The sequence below is a fragment of the Rhinopithecus roxellana genome, chromosome 18, assembly GCF_007565055.1.
Source record: "Rhinopithecus roxellana isolate Shanxi Qingling chromosome 18, ASM756505v1, whole genome shotgun sequence".
Lineage (NCBI taxonomy): Eukaryota > Metazoa > Chordata > Mammalia > Primates > Cercopithecidae > Rhinopithecus > Rhinopithecus roxellana.
Window position 1 is genome coordinate 10,116,840 of NC_044566.1, and position 23,869 is coordinate 10,140,708.

At 37.6% G+C, this 23,869-nt stretch overlaps 2 protein-coding genes across 3 annotated transcripts in view; both read right to left on the reverse strand.

Moving 5' to 3' along the window:
* Positions 1-1,023: 1,023 nt before the first annotated feature.
* Positions 1,024-17,577, reverse strand: LOC104654009. 2 transcript variants are annotated; one of them, XM_010353076.2, is made up of 5 exons: positions 17,442-17,577; positions 16,479-16,558; positions 6,160-6,326; positions 4,382-4,499; positions 1,024-1,834 (listed from the first exon to the last, which is right to left on the reverse strand). In XM_010353076.2, the coding sequence occupies exons 2-5, from the start codon at positions 16,543-16,545 to the stop codon at positions 1,431-1,433; spliced, it is 756 nt and encodes a 251-aa protein (XP_010351378.1). In that variant the 5' UTR covers positions 16,546-16,558; positions 17,442-17,577; the 3' UTR covers positions 1,024-1,430. The 2 variants fall into 2 exon arrangements, with proteins under 2 accessions (XP_010351378.1, XP_010351377.1); XM_010353075.2 differs by lacking the exon at positions 17,442-17,577 and adding an exon at positions 17,153-17,241.
* Positions 17,578-22,024: 4,447 nt separating this feature from the next.
* ERCC5 (ERCC excision repair 5, endonuclease) overlaps positions 22,025-23,869 on the reverse strand; it is a 30,670-nt gene continuing 28,825 nt past the window's right edge. The window contains exon 15 of the mRNA XM_010353079.2: positions 22,025-22,705. Within this exon, the coding sequence (XP_010351381.2) occupies positions 22,115-22,705 (591 nt within the window). The 3' untranslated portion in view covers positions 22,025-22,114. The remainder of the gene's footprint in view (positions 22,706-23,869) is intronic.

The window sequence follows — 23,869 nt, forward strand, 5'->3', positions numbered from 1 at the left end:
TGAGGCAGGAGAATGGCGTAAACCCGGGAGGCAGAGCTTGCAGTGAGCTGAGATCCAGCCACTGACAGAGCAAGACTCCGTCTCAAAAAAAAAAAAAAAAAAAAAAAAATTAAAAAAATTAAAAAAAATTAAAAAGTAAAATAAAATAAAATACACTGGAGTATATTTGTAGCCTGACTTACTGATCAGAGTCCTAGAAGATATTCTTTTCAACTATACTCAACCTGGAGTGGACAGAAAACTTTCAGCAAAGCAGAAAGGACTAATTCTAGAAAGGAAAGTATCACCCGAGGGCACAGTAACAGCCCAAAAAATGTTACTGGGGACATGGCAGAGTAATTACCAACCAGTGTCGTCTAGGCAGTTACACAGTACAAAATCCTAATTCTTTGCTCTTTTTGCACTGACTTTAATTACTACAGACTTTATTCTACTCTAAGGAAATTCTACTCTAAGGAAAGCTTATGTGAAAAAAAAAATCATATCGTAATTCAAGTATCTAGATGTATATATGTTCATCAGAAGAGCTTTAAACTTTAAAACCAGCTATATGTCTGATTATCTGAGATCAGAGACCCAAATCTTTTCATACATATTTTTAACCCAAAGTATGTATACTTATTTCTGTTTTTGTGATACAAAATAATGATCGTTGGCTTAAAACAAAACAATAACTTCTCCAAAATCTCAACAATTTTTGCTTGTGTTCACTCATTTTTCATTGTACAGAATAAAATGTCCTCATCCATGACCTCAAATCCACAAGCTTGACTGATTTCAGAGGTTACATCAGAGGTCCACTCTGCCAGGCAGAGATGATAGACCACCTATAAGATAGCACTAATGGAAACCACAAAAGTCTGAGATTTACCATTACATTATGTATCTGCCTGTTCAGATTTATTTGCAGATCCCACTGTAGTCGATTTCCTTATTTCTAAAGAGAGAATCATAAGCTTATGTTTAAAAGAATTAATAACAAGTTTCACTGAAGAGATATCATTAAAAACTATCATTTTGTGATTATACATTAAAAATAATAATTGCACCATTGATTAAAACAATAATAAATGGTGATGTAAGGAATAAGGACAGCAGACAATGACAGCACAGTGTGACTTTGCCAAGAGTTTCTATTACTGCATGAGTAGAAGGCAGGTCTGCGTGCTGATGGAGACAAACTAGGAACAAGTTACCCCCAATCCTACAGACTCACGTGCAGTATCTGGAAAAATTACTGCCTGGGGTGAGGCAAATTTGGGAAACTATCTTCTATTCTCATAGTGAGGTGTGTGTGTGTATGTGTGTGTGCATCTGTGTGTGTATTTGCCTTTGGGAAACTCAATGGCACATAAGGTTATTCAGGGGTTTTTTTCAAGTGATTATTTGCTAAAAATTGCCTCAGCCTTTCCACATCCTCACTGAGGATGTCATACACTCCTCTGGTTTTTCTTCACAGCTTTATACAACTTAATATTCAGGCTAGGGAAACTGGAAATTTCCTCCAGGTCAAACAACTCCTTAAATCTATCTATAAATTTATTTTCCTTCTCCAACCTGAATTTCATGGCCCAGAGGATGATGGTGGTTTCTTTGCACAGATGGTCAAAGGTAATGAGGAGCTCTTCCAAGAAAGGATGAGCGTAGACCACATCTGCTGCCAAAATATAGTCAAAATTATTAGAAGACCTGGGGAAGTTTGTATCTAAAGCTACTCCCCAGGAGAGTTCTTTAACCTGAGGCAAATGCTTGCTTTTCATTTTGGTGTTTCGGGAAATATTATATTGCAGGTTTCCAAGTAATTCGGGTAAATCTGTGGCCGTCACATGAGCACCTGTGAAGCAAAGGACAGTAGAGAAAGTAACCCTCATGAGATAAGGTAGAACAATCAAGAGTTTCAGGCCAACATGCACTTTGCAATTCTGCAAAATTGTTCATCCCCCCACACAACAAGACTCATCAGTACCTATACACACAAAGGGAATCCCATTCAGATGGATGCTAAAGCAGCTATATGCCTCTGCTTAAAGAGAAAAAAAAGACAGAGAGAGACCCATGGTACTTTTGCACACCATTGCATTTTTTATGTTCTGGTTTTTTGTTCTGGTATGTTTTGCTGTTACTATTGTTTTTGTTTGCTATTTATCTACTACATACCAGGAGAAAAATAATCAAGAGAAAGAGAAAGTCAAAATATTTGGCACCCTCATTGGAACAATGAGAAGTCATTGATGGAAGAATAGGTACCTCCCTAAAAGAATTCTGAGCCTCAGTCGTGTGAGACCAAGTGAGAGTATGTAACATCGGACATCCTGGAGTTGAACAGGAAGTGCTCAAGTGAGAAGTGGAGGGAGGAAAGAAGACCTTTCCATGGCATTCCCTGAAAAGTATGATGACATCCATGCTATGCCCAGGTTTTCAACTTGGCCCAACACAAGTGTAAATCTTCCCATCAAAAGATGCTAAAAACCTAGTCACAGCATGTGTATCGCGCTCATAAAGCTACCACTCACAGAAGAAGATGTAAACAATTTCCAAGATAGAAGTGAATAGTGATGGGTTTTTGAGGAAGAAATATGGCAGGAGCAAATTTGTAGAAATTTGGTCACTAAAGTAAACCTTGAGCAGTAGCAAAGGCTGAAAATAATCTGCAAATAAATCTAAGATTGTCCAACTCTGCAGCATCAGAAAAGCACAGACCAGGTAAAGAAGAAGAAAGCAGGAATGGAAGAGAAGTCTAGTTCAGCTCAGACAAACAAGAAGCTACTCCTCAGCAGCAATATCACGAGTCTCTTGGCATCAATTGTATTTTGTGAAAACATTAAAATGGGAGAGGAATATGCCTATCATTGGTACACTCACGGAGATACAAGCCTTTACATTCTACTAGGGGTGGGTCTATCATTTTCAACAAATCTTTTTTAAATCTCAGGGTAGGGAATACACCTTTGCCCATATTGAATGTAAACTCTCCCTTATACTTAATATCTTTGTGCCTAGAGAGATAAACACTACCACTTTCAGCATACTGACTAAACAAAGTTTCTATCTTTTAATATTTGTTTCAAGTTAGACAAGCGGACTCAAGGGACCAGTTCTTTTTAATAAAACCAATGACTCCCCGAAGCACAAATTCTGCTCCTAAGTCAGGCTTTCAGGTATAAATCGAATAGTGACTCTGACCTATCCTTACTAAATGGAATAGTGACTTTGGCAAACAATATCAGGATACAGCAACTTTTAAAAAAATATATTTGGGAAGACTCCAAGAGACTTATAAATACTCTTATAAAAACAAATTTGAAAGTTGTAAATTGCTAAATGTTCAATTCCTCTAAAGATTTTAAAGTGGCAGGTGTGCACTTCTGAAGATCAAGAAAATCAGGATGGATCTGGGTAGTGCACATCAGAGAAGGAGCTAAGCTAAGGCAATGAGATACATAACAACAGCAAAAAGACTGAACTGAAACAGGCTCAGGCATGTATTAAAAATGATCACATGCTTAGTTGGAAAAGATGCTCGTGAGAGAACTCAGGGTAACAATAAAAAAGAACGGAGGTGGGTCAGGCACAGTGGCTCACACCTGTAATCCCAGCACTTTGGGAGGCCGAGGCGGGTGGATCACCTGTGGTCAGGGGTTCGAAACCAGGCTGGCCAACATGGCAAAACCCTCTCTCTACTAAAAATACAAAAAATTAGCTGGGTGTGGTGGTGCGTGTCTGTAGTCCCGGCTACTCGGGGAGGCTGGGGCAGGAGAACCGCTTGAACCCAGGAGGCGGAGGTTGCAGGGAGTCGAGATCGCACCACCACACTCCAGCTTGGGCAACAGAGAAAAAAAAAAAAAAAAAAGAATGGAGATGAACTGAGAAAACAAATTCAAGGACAAACACCTAAAAATAGAAGCAGACGTGTGATTTTTATGTGATTTCTAATACTCTCTCCCTATTCTAACAGGTGCTTTTTCATAAAAGCATAGCACTTCAAAACTCAAAAAGAATCTACAGCTACGTGGGAACACTGAAATGGTGCTAAAATTTAAAGTGCGTCTGAATCAGCAGCAATAGAATCTGCCTCTGCCTCGTATTTCACATTTCTCCTCTTGCAACCAGAATGCTTCCATGCACCACTTAGTCAGAACACCTCATCTGAGACTTGTGACGGTATTCCACAAGAAGAATTAACACAACTTAATGCAGAAAACTATGAAAGAAACCAGTAAGGAGACTTTACAATCTGTAGTTTCTAGATGAAGCCCATTCAAACAATTAAAGAGTCATAGATAGGTGCAGGTCATAGTACACTGGATAGTAAAACAACTAATGATATTTGATCATCAAATTCTCTGACACTCCCTCTTTTCAATCAGAAATATCTGCTTACCAAGTAAACTTGCCACAATGGAGACTAGTCCTGTTCCAGCTCCAATTTCAATCACGTTTTTGTCAACCATATTATACTGCTTTGCATTTGTTTCCAGGAAATAGCATAGAACAAGGGCCTATGAAAGTTAGAAAAAAGAAAACAGGGATGCTTGGCAAGTAATAACAGAAAGTAAAATTAAACTTTATTGGATAAATATGTCGCTAATGCTATGATATGTATGTGTGCACATATGAGTATGTGAGAGTACTCATGTGTGTACCTGTACATCACTCCGAGAAATGTCAACAAAAGTGCATCCTCTGAGAGGTTCAACATTTCTGCTAGAAAAATTCCTTAGGGATTACTGAGAGGAAAAGAGAGAGAACTAAAACAGTGGAATTCAGTTGCTTAGGTTTGATCATTTTTAAAGGAAGCAACTTCTGATAATCCTAGTCATTTCCAAGTAGTGTGTGGGATCGGGGCAGGTGGGGTGGTGGGTCCACTACTCTTCACGGGACAGTTGGTAAAGGATTGAGGGTCTTTGAGGACATTCTACATGTGAGACTCATAAAGATTTCATTGCAATTGTTTAACTCAAATGGAACTAATAAAAGGGGAAATGAAAGTGTTTACCACTCTAAACAGTAAAGAAGTAAACACCCTGTATTAATCCTACAAATTTTAATAAAGTCAGAAATACAATTAGTTGAGGCCCTGTGGCCAGGCACAGTGGCTCACACCTGTAATCCCAGCACTTTGGGAGGCCAAGGCAGGTGGATCATCTGAGGTCAGGAGTTCCAGACCAGCCTGGCCAGCATGGTGAAACCCCATCTCTACTAAAAATACAAAAATTAGCCGGGCATGGTGGCAGGCACCTGTAATCCCAGCTACTTGGGAGGCTGAGGCAAGAGAATCATTGGAACCTGGGAGGCAGAGGTTGCAGTGAGCCTAGATCATGCCATTGCACTCCAGCCTCAGGGACAAGAGTGAGACTTCGTCTCAAAAAAAAAAAAATTGAGGTCCAGGGTGGTGGCTCATGCCTGTAATCCCAGTACCTTGGGAGGCGGAGGTGGACGAATTACTTGAGGCAAGGAGTTCGAAATCAGCCTGGCCAACATGGTGAAACCCCATTCCTACTAAAATTACAAAAATTAGCTTGGCGTGGTGGTGCACGCCCATACTCCCAGCTACTCAGGAGGCTGCAGCAGAAGAATAGTTTAAACCCAGGAGGCAGAGGTTGCATTGAGCTGAGACCATGCCACTGTACTCCAGGCTGGGTGACAGAGCAAGACTCTGTCTCAAAAAAAAAAAAAAGAAGAAAGAAAGAAGGAAAAAGAAAGAAGAGAAAAGAAAGAAAGAAAGAAAGAAGAAGAAAGAAGAAAAAGAAAGAAAGAAAGAAAGAAAGAAAGAAAGAAGAAAGAAGAAGAAAGAAAGAAGAAAAAAGAAGGAAAGAAGGAAGAGAAAGAAGGAAAGACGGAAATCAGGAGAAGAAGGCAAGAGGAAAGAAGACTCAGTAACTCCTGACATAAGCAAGAACTGCATAAATAATACGAAAGAACCAAAAGATCAAGACTAAATACTCAAAAACACCTAAGAAATCCTCAAGAAAAAAACAGAATTATAGAGTTAATTGGGAGAAGTAATTTCCCAGTCACATGATTTCTAAAACATACTATTATTTGAGGTCACAAAGAAGGAATATAGAACCTGTTTTGCTCTTCCAAATAGAACATAATAATGAACAAAACTGACTGGAAAAATAATTGGAATGTAACAAAATCTGTATGAAATTATACCGATGGCCAAACAACAGCACCATAACAATCCATGGCCTCAGTAATTCGAATCTCATGACCAATAAAACGAAAACTTTCCCAGGAAGTAGTTGTTATCGAAGTCGGAATAAAACATCTTGCCATGATCTCTGTGACCACCTGCTTGTCATCATAGTCTTCTCTGGTCTCTGAAAGGAAAAGAAAAAGGTAATGGTTGTATAAGTAAATCTAAGAAAAGAGAAAAGAATTTGACGGAAATACAGCATTTCTGCTTAGTCTGAGGAGCTTTTGAATTGACTTTAGGTGAGAAATAATAAAGGTAAACTATTTGAAAATGACTCATAATGTAAGCTAATATTGCCATTCATCAGGGTGGCAACATCTCTATTATTTTTATGGGAGTTGAAATCACCACTATCTACTTCTGCAATGCTACATGCAACAAATAATAATGGATGCACTTTTTTAAAGCAATGTATTTTAAGAGCCACCAATCAGTTCATATAGATTAAGAGAAAGATTGGTGATGGAATACAAGAACCCACCTCTTCATATTGGCCACCCAGTGCAGTCCTAGTTGTTCTATGTCCCAGGCACGGTGCTGAGTGATGGAGTATAGTAGCTAGCCAAAGAGACATGGTCCCTGCCCTTGGAAAAACTGGAAATCCACCGACACAAACATGTGGTATCTCACGGCATCCCTATGAAGAATTGTTGGACTGGATGAAAGTGCTTTTCCACAGTACTCCCAAGGCTCTTGGCTCTGGAGCCCACTTGGATAGACATTTCTAATAAATGGTGTGTTCTCAGCTTTGCCTTCATGAACAGTTTTGTCAATGGTTTGACTAACTGATGACATTACAAGTATTATAAAATTTTCAGAATATATAAATGTGATGGCGACAACAAGTATAATAGAAAACTAAATGTGTTGGAAAATTTCTTGAGTTATAACAATGAATTGGCCTTAACAATGTGAAATCTAACAAAGATAAGTCTAAAGACTGTATTCAGCCTGAGTTTAGCAGCACTGTGTAGGGGGTGGGGACAGATAGATACATTTACTTGGCCACAAGCTCAATATGAGTCAAAAGTTTAATATGACCATCAAAAAATTGGTGTACCTAGCCCACATTAAAAATATAATTTCCAAAATCAGGGAGGTAGAGGCTTTATTTTACACCAGTCAGATTATACTTGTACATCCAGTTAGGGAAGGCCCACTTTAGAAGAACACTGAGAAATCGTAGCAACTGAGAGGTCAGAAATCTTGAAACTCACCTTGTAAGGACAGTTTTGGGGAGTTCAACACGTTCATCAAAAAGAAAAAATCTGAGTGAACATAAGAGTTTTCAAAATTTGAAGGACTAGAAAATAGAGGGTTGGGGTGCATGCGTGTGTGTGTGTGTGTGTGTGTGTGTGTGTGTGTGTGTATGTGCTGCTTAGAACACAAACAGAATCATGTACTCCTCAAAACAACTCCAATTTAACCATACCCACAGGAAGGGCCCAGCCTACCACCCACCTCTACCACTACTGCAAACATTGACCCTTGACAGAGATGCAGGGGAAACAAAGAAATAGAAATTTGGTATTTTTCAGCAAGAGCCGTCTCTTCTAATATTTTTCACTGTACTTCACCTTAAACAACTGTATGCATTCATATTCAGGAAGAGCTCTAAGAACCAAATAATATTGGTAACATGTTTTATTTGAACTTTAACTTCTATTTCACTATATGCACTTGCCTTGCTAAGACTGGGGTGCAGGGGGAGGGCAACACTTGCTGTGGAACTTCTTTACGGAAAAGTAGAGAACGTTAATTGCTTTCTTGACCTTTAACTGAATTTGTCCTCTTGGGCCTCCTTGCATACTACTTGTAAATGTAGCACTTCTATGACAAGTCACCTAAGGTATCAGGGATTAATAGATGTTACAGTACACTAAGTCCCAGGAGCATCTTCAAAAGTCCCAGTCTTTAATATACAAACTTTGGCGGTGAATATTTACTGATACAACCTGACATCTTTGACTTTGCATGTTCTTTTAAAGGTTAGTTGGCCAGATTAGTGCTCCTGTCCTAACAACTACAGAGGAATAACAAGTGAATTCCTAGCTTTTGACTGCATCCTTCTGAATAGAGTTATTTCCTTCTAAGAATGACCCTATCTTTACCTTCATATGGAAATGAGATTTAAAAATATATGAATATATTATAATTGAAAATTACTTACACTCCTAAAACAAAGAACCTTCAAAGAGATTTCATGAAATGAATATAACCACTACTAATTGCATATACACTTTAAAAAGAGCACAACTATATCACTCATAAATGGTAATGCAAAATTAGTTATACACCTAAGATGGTCATGTATCACAGAAAACATTATCAGGTTGAATAAAATGTAATTGATAACACTTTATATGAATATTCTCTTTTGCATTTAAATATTATATGAATACTATAAGCATCCAACAAGTAACCTTCATAAATTAGCATAATTTACAGCATGAAACCCAAATAAACTATAAACTTGGCTGCCTAAAATAATTTGTCTAAAGGGGGACACGCTCTTTTTAAGTACCACGCTGATAAAATCATAAAAAATTCTTTTAGAGGAATGATGATCAAAATGAAATTTCTTTATGACAAGGAAGAAAATCATAATTTGTCTAAAAGTGCAAAATTTTAAAAGCAAACATATACACATAAACACACAATTATTTCCATGTTAAAACATTGGTTGCTGTTTTCCAGTGTGAACTACTATTTAAAGATTTTGAGGTAATAGTTTTTTTGTTGTTGTTGTTGTTTTGTTTTTTGAGGGTTTTGTTTGTTTTGTTTTGTTTTGTTTTTTGTTTTGTTTTGACAGAGTCTGGCTCTGTCACCCAGACTGTTGTGGAGTGGCGCAATCCCAGCTCACTGCAACCTCCGCTTCCTGGGTTCAAGCGATTCTTGTGCCTCAGTCTCCTGAGTGGCTGGGTCAACAACCATACGCCACCATGCCTGGCTAATTTTTGTATTTTTTTAGTAGAGATGGGGTTTTACCATGTTGCCCAGGCTGGTCTTCAACTCCTGAGCTCAAGTGATCCACCCATCTCAGCCTCCCAAAATGTTGGAATTACAGACGTGAGTCACAGCACCTGGCCTTGAGGTGATTGATAGTTTTAATGGTAATTCTTTATGTAAATCAAGACATGTTTAATATTAAGCTCTAACGATAACACCACCCATTCAAGGCTGATAATAAGAATCTCTAAACTAGAATCTAATGGAAAGAGCTGCCCTATGATAAAGGCATCCCTACAGCAGCCTTGTTGTCATAAAAAGGAAAAAATCTATGCTCCAAATAATTTACAAAGAACAGGCCCCTTAAACTGCACGCATATTTAGTTGTTGAATATGAGTCAAATATTGAGAAGATTGGTGAATTAGTAGATAGTCTGGTTTTTAAGATTTGAAGAATAATTCCTACAAAAATTAATAGCATTGTCATACAATGGAATTTTAATATACATTTCTGAAGAAGAATTTGTCGACATATATTCTTTCCTCATTATCTAGCACTTTGCCCCCAGGACAAACAACAAAAACCAGATAATATTACACAAGATTCTGTACATCAGCTTCCCTATATGAAAAGCAGAAAACTTCTGATAATTGTACCTTCAGATAAAAGCTATCTACTATAGTTTTAGAACATTATTTGATTGGTGAATTGAATATTAAAACACAAATATTAAAATAGATTGTAAATAAAACATAGTCAAGACAGAGTATTGCAATTATGTTGCTATCTTGGGCTTATGTATTTTAATCCTTTTGATACAAAAAAAGTCTTAACATCATTTTCCTGCTATTCAGTCTTTGCTGATACTGAATAAAATCTACCAGGTGCTCTTGTTCTTCTGAGAATTAAAGGGGTTTCAAGTATAAAGTGAAAAGGAGCAAGATTCTGCTACATTATGAGGATGATTTTAAGAGGAAAATTCAACAACGAATTGACTTCAATTCTGGATTACAGCAAGCCTTCAAAAATAGAGGCTTTGTCTATATTCTTCTCTTCTATACTTTTAAGATCAATAATAGCAATAATAAGTGGAAGGGCCAGATCACAGAAACGCATCCCCCCACCAAAAAAAAAAAAACAAAACTCTTTAATAGCTATGACAAGTGAATTCAAGCTTCCATTTGAGGGCTGTCATGAAAACCTGCCAGCAAAATTTAAAGTAAAATCCCCTCTACTAAATGAAAGAAACTGTCATTCAAATGAATCTTCTATTCAAAGATGAATGTCATGTGCTTCTTAGAAATGCCTACAGATTTAAAAAAAAGAAGTTAAAGATATTTTCAGATTAGTAAATAGTCACAGGCGTAACTTAAAAGGTACAATTCTGAAAACCTTAGCAATGCCAAGGTCTTGGACCCTTATGTTGAAACCAATTCCTGAGAAGATTCTACAAATATTCTCTTCTGCTGGTCTTCTTAGTTTCAAGAATGTATAGAGGTTGTAACTCTAATCAAGTAGACCATACAATGCTACATTTTGTCCTTACAAAAGAAAGAAAGTGTATCTTTTATTGAGGTTGCTCAGGATGCAAGTGGAAAAACAACATGAATTAGTTGTACTACAAGTTTGCTACTGGGATCATGGAAGGGACAGACAACGAAACAAATGTCAATAGCTTGATAAATGCTATACAACAAGTCTTTCTAAAATGCTATGGAAACATGAGTGGTTGGTTGAATCAGGAGAAGCATCATAAAAGAGGAGATATTTAAGCCCAGGAGCTGTTAGAAGATCTATGGAGCGAGGGTACAAGGCTAGGGGTTTGGGCCAGAATCCCAAAAGACACAATTTCTGATGCCATAATCCCCAGTGTTGAATCCTGAAAGATTAAAACCCCAAATACATAATTCTGATAAAAATAATTTTAAAAGTTCTTTAAAACATATTTACATTTTTAAAAGAGTTTAGAAACATAAAAATACAACAGAACACTTCGTGGGCTACTTTATACAATAAAATTGGCAATAATAACATACATAATTTTGCAATCATAAGCACTCAGGTGTGCTACCCACAGTTACATGGGTATAACAGTTATAAGCAGACAAACTGTATTCATAAATAAATCACTTATATAGTTTGGTCACTTGAAATATCCTGATGACCAACCTAAGTCTTTTGATGAAACTGATCCAAACCTACAATGGAGCTGGATGCGGTGGCTCACACCCATAGTCCCCGCTACTCAGGAAGCTGAGGTGGAAGGATTGTTAGAGCCCAGCCTGGGCAACATAGTGAGACCTCCTTGCTGAAAAAATTAAAATTAAATACCAACAATGGGTCGCCACCACATATACAGTTGCCTAAAGAGCTGAGATCTTGAAAAATGTTACCGTTCACAAACGCAGATGCAGAAAAAGGACATCCCTTTATTTATTGAGGAAGTTTTAAGGTTTTTAAATATATACACAATGCTTGCACACAAAGTCAGTGTTGTTAAAATGAACTTTCAGGGAGTCAAATTTGCAAAAAAAAAAAATGCATAAAACAAATTAGAACTCTGTAAAAGCTCATACAATTTATACTTCTAGTTTTGAAAATGTAAAGGTGAAACACATAGCATAATGAATTGTAAAAAATAATGCTGATGATTTAAAACGGTGAGAAAAAAACTTTAAAAAAGGAAAAAGGAAAACAAAACCTTCCCAAAGAAACTAAAAAGAAAATTCAACATAGGAAAAAGTATATTACAGGGATAAATTATGGGCAACTGCACGGAGGTCACCGGTAAGAGCTGGCCGACTTCCACGATCGTTAACTCTATTCTGAAGTCTTGCATGGAGATGAGTAATTGTTTCTTTTCTTTTAGGTCATGGCTCTTCTTGAAGAATACATTCACATTGATTTTCTACATGAGGCTGCTCTTTTTGAAATTCTAATTTGATTCAATATACAGTGACATGAGCATTTCCTATTAAATTTCCCATCTTCTGTGTCATACTTCTATGTTGTTTTGGGTACAGGGAAATCCATTGCTCATGCACTCATATACAGACCACATATTAGGCTGAAACAATACTGGTGATCAAACAGCAACATTACTGTGTGCTTTCTTATCCTACCATGCACATAGTTATTTTAGAGTCAGTAACTTTGCTGGCTTCATCAGGAAAATTCAGCTTTAATTCATTAAGAGCTCCTAGAATTTCATCAGCTGAAAGGAATGCCAATGCAGACAAACAATGCGTTTTAAACTGAAGTTTTCTGTGTTACCATATTCCACAGGCAATCTACTCACCTGAATTTTCCAGCAAATGTATTGGACTGAATGGAAAAAGAAACTGTTGGTAACACCTTGAAATCCACCTTTAGAAGTTTTGATGGCACCTAATTCCAAATCTATCATGATGGTTTGGGAATTCAGTTAGATGTGAGGGAGTTTGTTCTTTATTCTTTGTATTTCAAAGGGGATTTCAACATTCAGGATCATGGCATTTGGGATTGTGTCTTTAAGGATTATAATCAGCATTATGCAAGGTGTATGCTGGGGAACTATAGAAAATAAGCCCGAAGAAGTAGGTTGGGATTAAATTTATGTGCAACATTGACCTCTGTTCTATAAGGTGAGGAGGAGTCAATAAAGATTATTAGAACAGGAATTGACATGATCAGATTTGATATGTAAGAACTACATCTGACACCAGTAGCTGAAGAACTGGTGACCTTACAAGCTAATTAGAAGAATTGGAACAATCTAGATGAAAAATGACAAGTGTCTAAATGAAGGCAGTAACCTTGGGTCAAGGAGCCAAGTATGAACTTGTGGTGCCTTCGAAGCGGTGGAATGCCTCTCCTAGGGGCGAAAATTGACATTCAAACTTGACATTCAAATCTGAGTTTTGAAGACACCTGAAGTAGACTGGTATATTCAAGAGTTATTTTTATTCAACATGTAGAAATTTATTAGTCTTATCTGGAAGTTAATTATTCATGTTACTTGTAAAATGTTTAAAATGTGTTAATAAATTATTCTCACATTAGTAATTATATGTGCTATAGTACTCCAACTAGTATATTAAATATATTGCCTCAGACTGTAGTTTGATAGGTTTCTTAAAACAGTGATACAATTATATAAATTTCCATATATATTAATGCAATACTGTTTATAAAAGCCATATTACCCATTAATCCAATTCTGCAAAGATTTATGAAGATGCTCCTGAAAAATTTTAATATGATACCTTGAGTAGAACATTATATTAAGTCCTGAAGGGAGTCAACTGACTGATGATCAGAAATACAAGATCACTGCTAATGAGCAAATTTAAGTCAGCCAATAGGGTTATGTTATAGCTAATTCATTCATCCATTCACTCATTTATTAAGTATCTGGGCACTATGAATTAGAAGGCAGACCAAGTGCTGTATAACACAGGTTCAGTAAAAGTACTATAACAGAGGCTTCAGTAGGCAACTCAAAAATAGAAAGTTCCACCTCTCAGAGAGCTCAGGAAAGACTTATCTGAGACTTCCTAATTATGAGTTTGTCAAATAAGAGAAGGGAAGACCTGTCATACACAGGAAATGACATGTGCAAAAGCCCACTGGAAAAAAGTCTCCTGACCAGTTCTCGAACTTTGGAAACCCTGAGAACCAGAATATAGGATAAATGAGGATAGTAGCACAAGGTAAAACACATTATGCCATGCTAAGAAGTCTTGATTTCATCCTATAAGAAACAACGAGGCACTGAAGAATTTTAAGCAGAAGACAAATGTGACAAGATGTGGATTTAAAAGATGACGCAGTGCAGGTTACAGTAGGAAAAAGAACTAAAGGGTAAGGAAAGGGAGTTGGCCCGGAGCAAGACAGACAATTACAAGGCGGTTAACAGCAGTCAGGAGCAGAGATAATGAAGATCTGAATCCAGGCAAGTGACGGTGGAAATGGAACAAGGGGAAGGGAAACATATCAGGAATGTAAACTCAATGAGATGTAATGATGAAGGGCGTGAAGGAAAGGGAGAAGATCAGGATGATTCCAGGTTTCTGGGTAGCCTGGGGAGTGATGTTGCCATCGACTGAGATCGAAAATATAGGTGGAGGGGCAAACTTGCAAAGGAAAATTATTTTAAATACATACTACTCTGGGTGTGCTACTGAGATTAAGAGAACCTGCCACAAGGCGCAGAGTTGCCCAACACTGCCCACTGCTGCAGTTGTGGCTCCTGGGAGAGCATGCTCCTCCTGGGACTGCCTACTCAAGCAGCCGGTTCCTGTTCCATATAGGACACCCCTCTAGTGGGCAACTCCTGCTCAGGGATTTTCATCAGCCCACCTGAGACTGTCTCAGAATTGTGTTGCAATTGGAGACTCTTCACCCAATCTGTCGTCTCTCTCTCCTCTCACGGGCACTGGACCCACGCTGGGCTCTGAAGACCCTCATTCCCTACTTCTGTTTCCTCTTTATCCTCCACAAACATTTCCCCAAGTAAATCCCTTACATGCTTAGCCCCATTTTGGCATCTATGTCTTGAAGGCCCTAAACTGACAGGAGGTAGTAAGTAGGATGTCAAGTAAGCAGCTGACGTGACAGACTTGAGGGTCATTGTGAGCCAGAATCATTGAGCCTTGGGCAGGATGAATCTGCCCCAAGGCTGCAGGTCCTCGGGTGACCCTACTGTTCCATAACAGATTGCTACATGTACTAACAGCTGGCGAGAGGCTGTTGGCAAGAGGCAGGCAACATAGGATATTTAGAATAGTTAATGTGGGTAAGGTTTTAGACACTTTAGATTATAATATAGCCTTAGAAACACATATAGAATTATTAGCACCCACCATAGCCCTAATTTTAATCTGTGTATAAATAAGTGACATCTTATAATTCTTGGATCTTCATGCCAGTGTTGAAATACGAGCACTGACCTATGGGTTTGCTCTATCCTTTCCAAGCACAGGATTCTAAGTATAAAAGAGTTAGGGCAGGAAAAGTCCGTATCCTTCAGTACTTGAGAACTGAGTGTTCCTCTACTTGGTGATACCTTTCCAACCAAATGCCACCTGATCTGCTCCAAGGACACATCCTTAAACCCCTTAGCTCTGTGTGTGTGAACATATTTTTAAAGCTTTAATTGGCTATATAATTACAGAGTGTGTCTGTCTGTGTTGTAAAACATTGTAATGCTAGTTCCGTCTCAACCTTACCTTGAACTTCTTCCATTTTCTTTGTAATTTGCCAAATTATTTTCTACACAGTTGAAACCAAGAATTGTTACTAATGGTAATGATAATGATGTAATTGTATTTCACACAGAAATTGCATCTTCATTCAAATCATCTAAATTTCTCGGTTCTCTAAGTGATCAACTTAAATGGTTAGGTTTGCAAGAATCACTTGGTAAAACTATTTGTGTTTCAGCCAGGTAGGCTGCCAACACTGGGCATACACCCAACTCTCTTGGCCTAAAGATGTGCTCTCCTAGGTAGAAGCCACCTGGAATGGCCAAAAACAGAAAAACCAGGACTATACTGTTCAGAAAACATCTACAGTGTGTGCAGATAAGGAGAGAACAAAAGAAATCAAAATAGTTAGATTTGTATTACAACTGCTCTACAAAAATACGGTAATTTTTCTAGTCTGTCAAGAGTGTATGTCTGTACTTTTGATCTCAAGACAACAGGGATGGTTATAATATATAACTCATGCAAAGTCAAGCTTGATATTTAAGACTATATAAAAATGATGGTTCAATTTCAAATAACCACACTGATAGTAGAATTCAAACTTAATCTCCTTACATCTAGAGGTCAAATTACATTATGTATTTGCCTCTAATTAATAGTTAGAGGAACCATAAACTCAGGCTATAGATGTTTGTATAGCCTAAATTCGCCTTTCATCCAAGTACTAGTAAAAACTTATAGTTTTTACATAAAACTATTTTTATCTTTCTTACAAGCTTCTTATCTGAAATAAAATTTGCTTAGAAATCACATCAAACATTTAGTGTACAGCTCTTGAGAAAAAAAGTATTCCTTATTTGAAGATCAAAAACTCTGTACATGCTTAGCAAGTCTATAAATCTAATATATTCTGTCAAAAGTATCTTTAACATATCAAGATCATGCTATAGTAACAGACATTAAACATTATTCAAGATGTTTGCAGGCTCACAAATATAAACCAAGACATAATACACCATTGATAAAAGTCCCAGCTCCCTTTAAGACATTAATGAATATTGCAAAGGTGACACTTTATATTCTATTAGTTATTTGTCTTCTTAGAATTGGTAAGCTACATAAACATAAAATGATTTACCTTCTTGAGCTTCTGAATCCAACAAGTAATGAAATGATGGTTGATGATATATTGATGCTTTCTTCATTATTTCTTGAAAACTAGATAATACATTAAAATATCAAATGGTAATAATTAATTCAAAATGTGTATGGAGTGCTTTTATATTTTCTTAATAAAGTTTAACTTCAAATACAGTAGACAAAATTATATTAAAATATCATATTAACAAAGTGTGATTTAAGAAAGACCATCTAAACACCATCTAGAACAAATTAAAATGAGAACAAAGGCTTCTGAGTCAGAAATTTCAAAAAGCTACTACAGAAAGAAAACATATTCTTCACCAGACTACCTCAGTTGTAACAAAGAAAGGCATCATCTTCATATTGATTAGTAAGATCGCAATCCTAAAATTTAAGAGGTGATTAAAACATTGAAAGTTCTCTTGTTACCATCAATGCATCATTAGCACGTATGCAATGTCAAACAGCCTCACTGCCAAATAATCTTTTGAGCAGCGTCTACCTTAAGGAGTCCATGCTATCACAGCTGATATAATAAAACTGAAGAAACTATTTACGCCTCTCGAATAGAGCAGATTATCTGAATAAATTTAACAGTTATTCAAACTTTGGAAAATAACAATTTGATATTTTACTTCTCAATCTGGGGTAAAATAACTATTGCGGTACCGTGAATTAATATAGCACTCCTTTCTTCCAAGAATCCCAAAGTACTTTTTACAGCCACCACATTTTCTTTTACAGCATACTGCAGCAAGTTAGAAGACATTGTTTTCCCTACAGTTTGCAAATCAGGAAAGCCAAGGTTAAATTACGTCATTGAGGCTACACAGCTAAAACGATAGCAAAAGTGGTCACATGTTTTGCTCCCAATTTAGATCTCTCCCATTAAAGAAAGACGTCTTCATTATACGTGTCTGCCTTAAAGCTGATATTTAAATGGAAAGCCTGGACATACCTAAAGGAGTTAGCTGAGTTTCTAGAAGCTTAAAACGTATCATCCACAATTTTTGTTTTTGCTGCTGAGACCTCTGGTAGTGACTGAAACGCTAGCATCACAGCACACAGTTCACTACTGTACACACTGGTAATGAGTCCAAGCAGAAGGGATTAGGATTCTGACAGCTGCAGCTCCCATGCCTCTGGTTATACAGCAGTGAGGCTGGAATGCCCGTAACTAAGTGGGCAGAAGGCTAGGAATATCCCATGTGAGTGTCTCGTGAACAGAGCTAAAGGTGAATACAACCCACTCCCGGAAGTGAGCGAAGACTATTTGGAGGAGGTGATCCAGCTTTTAATTGGGATGCCAAGAGTTATTCTAAGACTCCATGGCTATGACATTCTAGGAAATGAAGGCCACATATTTTTCATGTCACCTATCTGCATGGGAACACTGTTTTTAGACTCCAACAACCATATCAGAATGTGTGCAGCATTGCTCTGCACCCAGGAATCAAACTACCATGATTCCTTTTTGTTCAGACTGAATGGGCAGGCTGAGAATATAGATCCACCTGTGCACCTGCCCAAGTGCATGTAGGTGTGCCTCTCAGAGGACATACACATTTTCCATGCCACTGGAAAGATCCTTGATAGAAAGTTACAGAGTTAACGATACAAGCAATATTGGAAAGTTAAACTTATGAGCGTGACTACAAGTCCACGATGTGTACACAGATGAATCAAGGTCACTTTAATGTATTGGAAAGGGCTAGGAGTTGGGAAGTCTGATTTTAGTTATTCCTGCCTATAATTAGATTGTGATTTTAAGCCATTTACTTAGTATGTTTCTTGGTTTCATCATCTATAAAACAAGGATATATCAGAAGGGTGTCTTAGCCTTTGGGAGGCCAAGGCAGGAGGATCACTCAGCCCAGGAAATGGAGGCTGCAGTGAGCCGTGGTCACACCACCAAACTCCTGCCTGGGTAGCACAGCAAGACCCTGTCTCAAAAAAATATAAATATCTTTTAAAATTGATACAAGAGTCATACAACATATATTTATGGGGTGAATATTATAGGTAAAAACATTCTGGAAAGTTCAAAATCCTCAACAATGCAAACTATTATTCATAGGCAGTTAATTTGGGGCAGAGGATCCTCTCTCTTTTGGGGTTTTTTAAAAACAAGAATAAATGATAAGTAAAAACCATTGTCTTTTTTAAGGACTTTTTGGAAAGATCATGCAATCCTCACTGTTAGATCTCATAAGAGACAGAGTCCCTAAATCAAGCATCTTAACCAACATGATGACAATGATCACTTCAGTTATACTGAACTGTTTAACAAGTACATAGAGACTTCTGCCTCCAGCTATAAGCAGCTTATAGCAAACCTCAGCTTCTATTAAGAATGAGAAAAGCAGATTTTTAAACACATACACACCTCACACAAACATGCCTCTCTTATAAAGTATCAGAGAGCTGTCAAGGCCGCCAAGAATTCCAGGCATTGCTGTTTCTCGAGGAAGTCAAAGAGAGGACCGCATGTAAGGATAAAAGCGGAGCATCAGACAATCTCATAGAACTGTGGAGACAAAAGAAAAGTGTTTGTGGCTGCCAAGACAGCCAGAACTGTGGGCCCAAGATCCCAGAAAAAAGGGACAGAGAAGCCTGACACTTAGCGCCGATCATTCACTCGAAGAATTGACTGATTAAGCTGTTTAGGGCAAGAGGCGAATTTTTGAAGCATTCAGTGACAAAAGCAGAACCAAGTGCAAAAGAAGAAACATCGGGGCACTCCTGGAAAGCGACTTTCCTGGAATGCGGGGGAAACTAGAAGCTGGAGTCTTACAGAAAAAAACTGCAAACCAGCCTTGAATCTACTTGGTCCTGGCTGGCTGCATTGAGATGATCTTCCCCTCTGCTGCCTGTCAAAATACACTCTGGAATCCTCTCTAGAGGAAGATATAGAGTACCTATAATTTTTCACATAGACTGTCCAACATTCAGTCAAAACTTACCGAAGCACGACTGTAGTCCCAGCTACTCGGAAGGCTGACGCAGGAGAATGGCGTAAACCCGGTAGGCGGAGCTTGCAGTGAGCTGAGATCCGGCCACTGCACTCCAGCCTGGGCGACAGAGCCAGATTCCATCTCAAAAACAAAAACAAAAACAAAACAAAACAAAAAAAACTTACCCAAGCATACCAAGAAACAGACAACAGAAATAAACTCATGGGTGACTTGGATATTGGAGTTACTAGACAGACTTTAAATAACTGTGATTAAGATGCTCAAAAAATGACAGATGACAAGGAGAAGCACACCAGAGAACTGGAATCTACAAAAATGAGTCAAATTGGAAAAAAAAAAAAAAAAAGAGTCAAATAGAGCTGAAAAATAGCAATCAATGAAATAAAATACTCAATATATGGGTTTAAAAGCAAGTATAAAGCTAAATAAAATATTAATGAGCTGGAAGATAATTGAAATAAGCTAAATAAGCTTTATACATATATATAAATATAAGCATATTTATTATGTACCTAAGTAAGCTCTAGGTACACCAACTTGATGTGAATAATAAAAAATTTGTCCAGCTGCTGATAATTTTAAATGGGCAACCTCTTTTATATAGGTAAAATAGCACCCTGGAATTTTGAGTTAGGAGATTTCGGTTCAGGTGAGAAGTTTTACCTACTACATGGGTGAATTTGGCAAAACTGGTTAATGTCTCTAAACGTGTTTCTCCCCTTGTAAAAGCATGTCTTGGTCACAGGGTTAAGAGAAAAAGAAGATATAATATTAAACTGTTAAATAAATAGTGTTACAGAACAGGTTTATCATGGTCCTAACCATCCATTTCCCTTGCTTCCTAGGCACATAGATGGGGTAGAAATTCCATTTCTGAGCATATCTAGCTGTGGCCGTATGCTCAGTCCAGGTCGACGAAATGAGAGAATAGTGATGTTTCTAGTCACCCTTCACAGAACATTCTGGTTGCCCTGGACTTTTGTTCCTTCCCCTTCTGGCAGGATGCAATGCAGATGAAGTAGTCACCCAGAATAGACCCTTCAGGCAAGATAGCACCACACAAGACTGAATGACCTCATGGTGCACAACTGCTTCATCAGCTCAGACTGGCCAGACGGTTGAGTAAGAGAGAAGTAATGTTCTAGCTTATTTGGACCATTGTATATGAGCATCTTTTGTTGCAGTGGCTTATCCTTTCCCCCAGCTAATGCAGTGAAAAGCAAAGGTAAATATCTACTAAAGGCATCGAATTAAATTTGTTTAATTTAACAGCAAGACTGTTATCCTACCTACAAACATATATGCAGAAAACTCCCAGTGACAAGTCATTCTGAGAAATGAGAAAAACCTGAAAAAGTTTTTCTTTCCTCCTCTTGCCTCCAAAAATGTTCTGCTCCAAGTTCCTCCAGAGAAAAGAAGCATGAAGAAACCATTTGAGTTTATTTCTGTGGAAAACACTGTTGACTTTAGAAGGAAGCTGCTAGAGAAGAACGATGGATACAGAAGATGTATTTGAAATTAGGAAGAAATAATGTGCAAAGAAAAGCAGCTGCTGTAGTTCAAGGACTGGAGAAGTTTGGCTGACAAGTCAACATAAAGGAGAGCCTAAAAAACAACACATCTAGGAGTTGTTCAAAGACTGCTGGAGGTTATCTGTTTGAATTTTGTTTTTATTGGTGAAGATTTTCAATTTGAAGGCTGAAGGGAAAAGTCAGGAAAGATGGAAATACTAAAGATGCCAAAAAGACAGACCTGGGAAGGCAAGTCTGAAGGCAGATGACCCACGCTTAAGTAACTGGTAGCACTCTCCTCCAATCGTTCCTAACTCGAAGCAACTGGGAGCTTGGGAGTTGTTCTTGGGAGAGGTCTCCGCAGGAGCAGTCTTAAAATAACCTTGTCTGTCCACTCTGAACAAACACTGTGTCAACAACAATCAACCTCTGCAGGCCACTCCTAAAGCTGACCCACCTACACCAGTTCAACTCCAGCCCCGAGCCTCCAAATCCATTTACACAGAAGTCAGCTTCTGACAAGTGAAGTCTCGTTTAAAACCCAAACATCATGGTACAGAGGTTCCCATACACTTACTGCTCACAGGTAGAACGATGGACCCCATTTAGGTTTCCTAATTATTTGCTAAAACCACAGTAAACATATTCAAATATGTCCCAGCAGTGAGGTTGCCTCCTGCTATGCTTTTAAGTGGAACCTGAGGGAGAATGCAAAGCCATGGGCAGCAGAGTTAACAGCTGTGTGAAACTGCCACTACTGTGGAATAAGAAACATGCACATGTTTCTTCTCAGTTAGGTCTGAATGTCAGAGGGAATGCCTGTTGAGAGTGAGTGCTGATCAACAGAAATCTTTCTCATTTTTTTTACATGTGGCCAGGAAGGATCAGACATTGTAAGGTAACGAAAACATGAAAAGACAAAGTCTGTGAACACAAGATGATATCCAATGACACTTGAAATATTCAACTAAAAAAGACTAGAAAAGTAAAACATTAAAAAACAAATGTCAAATTTAGCATTTGTATTTTTAAGAACCACACACTAAATACAAAGCCCGTGCAGATAGTTAATTTTATTATGCCTTCACAACAAATTCATTACAAAAGGCTGTCATACCTAATTACAGAGGATACATATTTTTTAATTAGGTTTTCCTTTTTCTTCCCCTTGCACGTCTCAGTTTCCTTCTTTTCTTCCCAAACACAGATCTGGCAGTCACAAGGACCGTCTTCTCTTTCCCTCCGTCATCATCACTAGAACTGCTGGTGGTCACACCTCCATTCTTCCCAGGAGCTTCCTTCACTGAGTTCTGCGAATCTGAAGCACTGATTTTTGGCTCTTTCGCTGCTCTTCTCCTTTCTACATTCATTAAAGATAAACTTTCAGCATCGTCACTGGAAGATCCATCAGATGATTCTGAGAGGCAGGTCTCCCCCAAAAATCCACCCCACGTATTCTTTCCTTTAGAATCTGAAAGCCTCTTTCTTTTCAGGCTTGATGACTCCTCCAATGTATTTGTTATGCCTCTCTTCTGGGTTTTTCCTTTTGCCTTATCAAGTATCTCAAATTCTTTCTCCATAGCAACAGAAACTGCTTCTATTTCACTGGCTGCTGCTTCTCTCTCTTTCCTTAGCATACATGTCACAGCTCTGTTTAGTCTCTGGCTCTTAATACGTTTAGTATCTTCTTTCTCCTGTTGTGCTAATCTAAAGAAGGAATCGATTCGGAGCTGTGTCTAAAAAATAACAAAAGAATAATAACAATAAATCAGACAAGTCAGTCAAGTTTCTGAACCAAATCAACAAGCTCAACCTTGATCACTCACATTGGATTACTATGTCAGAGAATATTAATTCATTATCTCCCAAAACCCAGTTCTCTCCCAATGAATTACTGATAGTAATTTTCACTCTCTAAATCATACCTAAAGCACTACTTGTACCATCTCTGTCAACTAAGTCTTTTGTCCACATCTCATACGAGAAATTTTTTCCTAGATATTCAAAGAGTGTTAAATATTTTTCTGTAGCTAAACGCTTCATCTTCCTCAGGAGGAACACAATTTCATGGGGCCTGTTTCTAAGTCCTACTATATCTTTCTTTTAAAAACATTATCATCATACAATGCCTTTAAGAAGCAAGTTCACAGTATATATTAGCAACTGTAAGAAATATTCATGCCTTTTATTCAGCAAATTCACTTTTAAGAAGGTACTCTTTACAAATAGCTACATATGGGTAAAGCTATATGCCTAATGTTCATCACAGCATTACTATAAAAACTTGAAAATTAAAGGTCCAACAAGTAGACTGAACTAATTATTTAAATCCCTTTCATGACATGTAATCTAGTCATCTGGAATTAAGAAAACTACGCAATACGTAGAAGAAAATATGCTAATAAGTTGGGGGGAGGATTAGATATATTAAGTTACACTTAGTATGGTCACAAATAAATGTAGGAAAATTTGTTAACCTAAATGTTAACATCTGTATTAGAGAAGGCAAATAATGAGTAGTTTTAATTCATTTTCTTCATTTTCTAATTTTGGAACAATAAACACATTAAGTTTTAGAATGAAAAGGGAGATAAATATTACAACAAATTTTATCTGAAATTAAGAAGTCACCAGACACTAAGCCAAATAGCTTTGCTTTTCAGTTGGTTTATAATGTTTCCAGTAGACAGTCATCCAAAAAAACAAAGAGAAACTCGTAGAAATGTTGTCTAGTCTTGTTCATGCTTTTCAAAATTATCCAAGCCTAATGAAAACGGGTTTAATTTAAATATATTATCTCAAAAGCTACACTCTCATTTCTGCTAAGTGGTTCATTTGTATGTATGTCTTGTGGGTTGTTTCTAGTGTGAGCGAAAGCTTGCTTTGCGTGAGTCGGAACA

Excerpts from the sequence above, each read along its gene's own strand:
- LOC104654009 (XM_010353076.2), bottom strand. The coding sequence starts at position 16,545 with ATGAAGAAAGCATCAATATATCATCAACCATCATTTCATTACTTGTTG. Across the intron at positions 4,500-6,159 it reads GTGCTGTTGTTTGGCCATCG|GCCCTTGTTCTATGCTATTT; the intron begins GTATAATTTCAT and ends TAACTTTCATAG. Across the intron at positions 1,835-4,381 it reads CATTGTGGCAAGTTTACTTG|GTGCTCATGTGACGGCCACA; the intron begins GTAAGCAGATAT and ends TTTGCTTCACAG.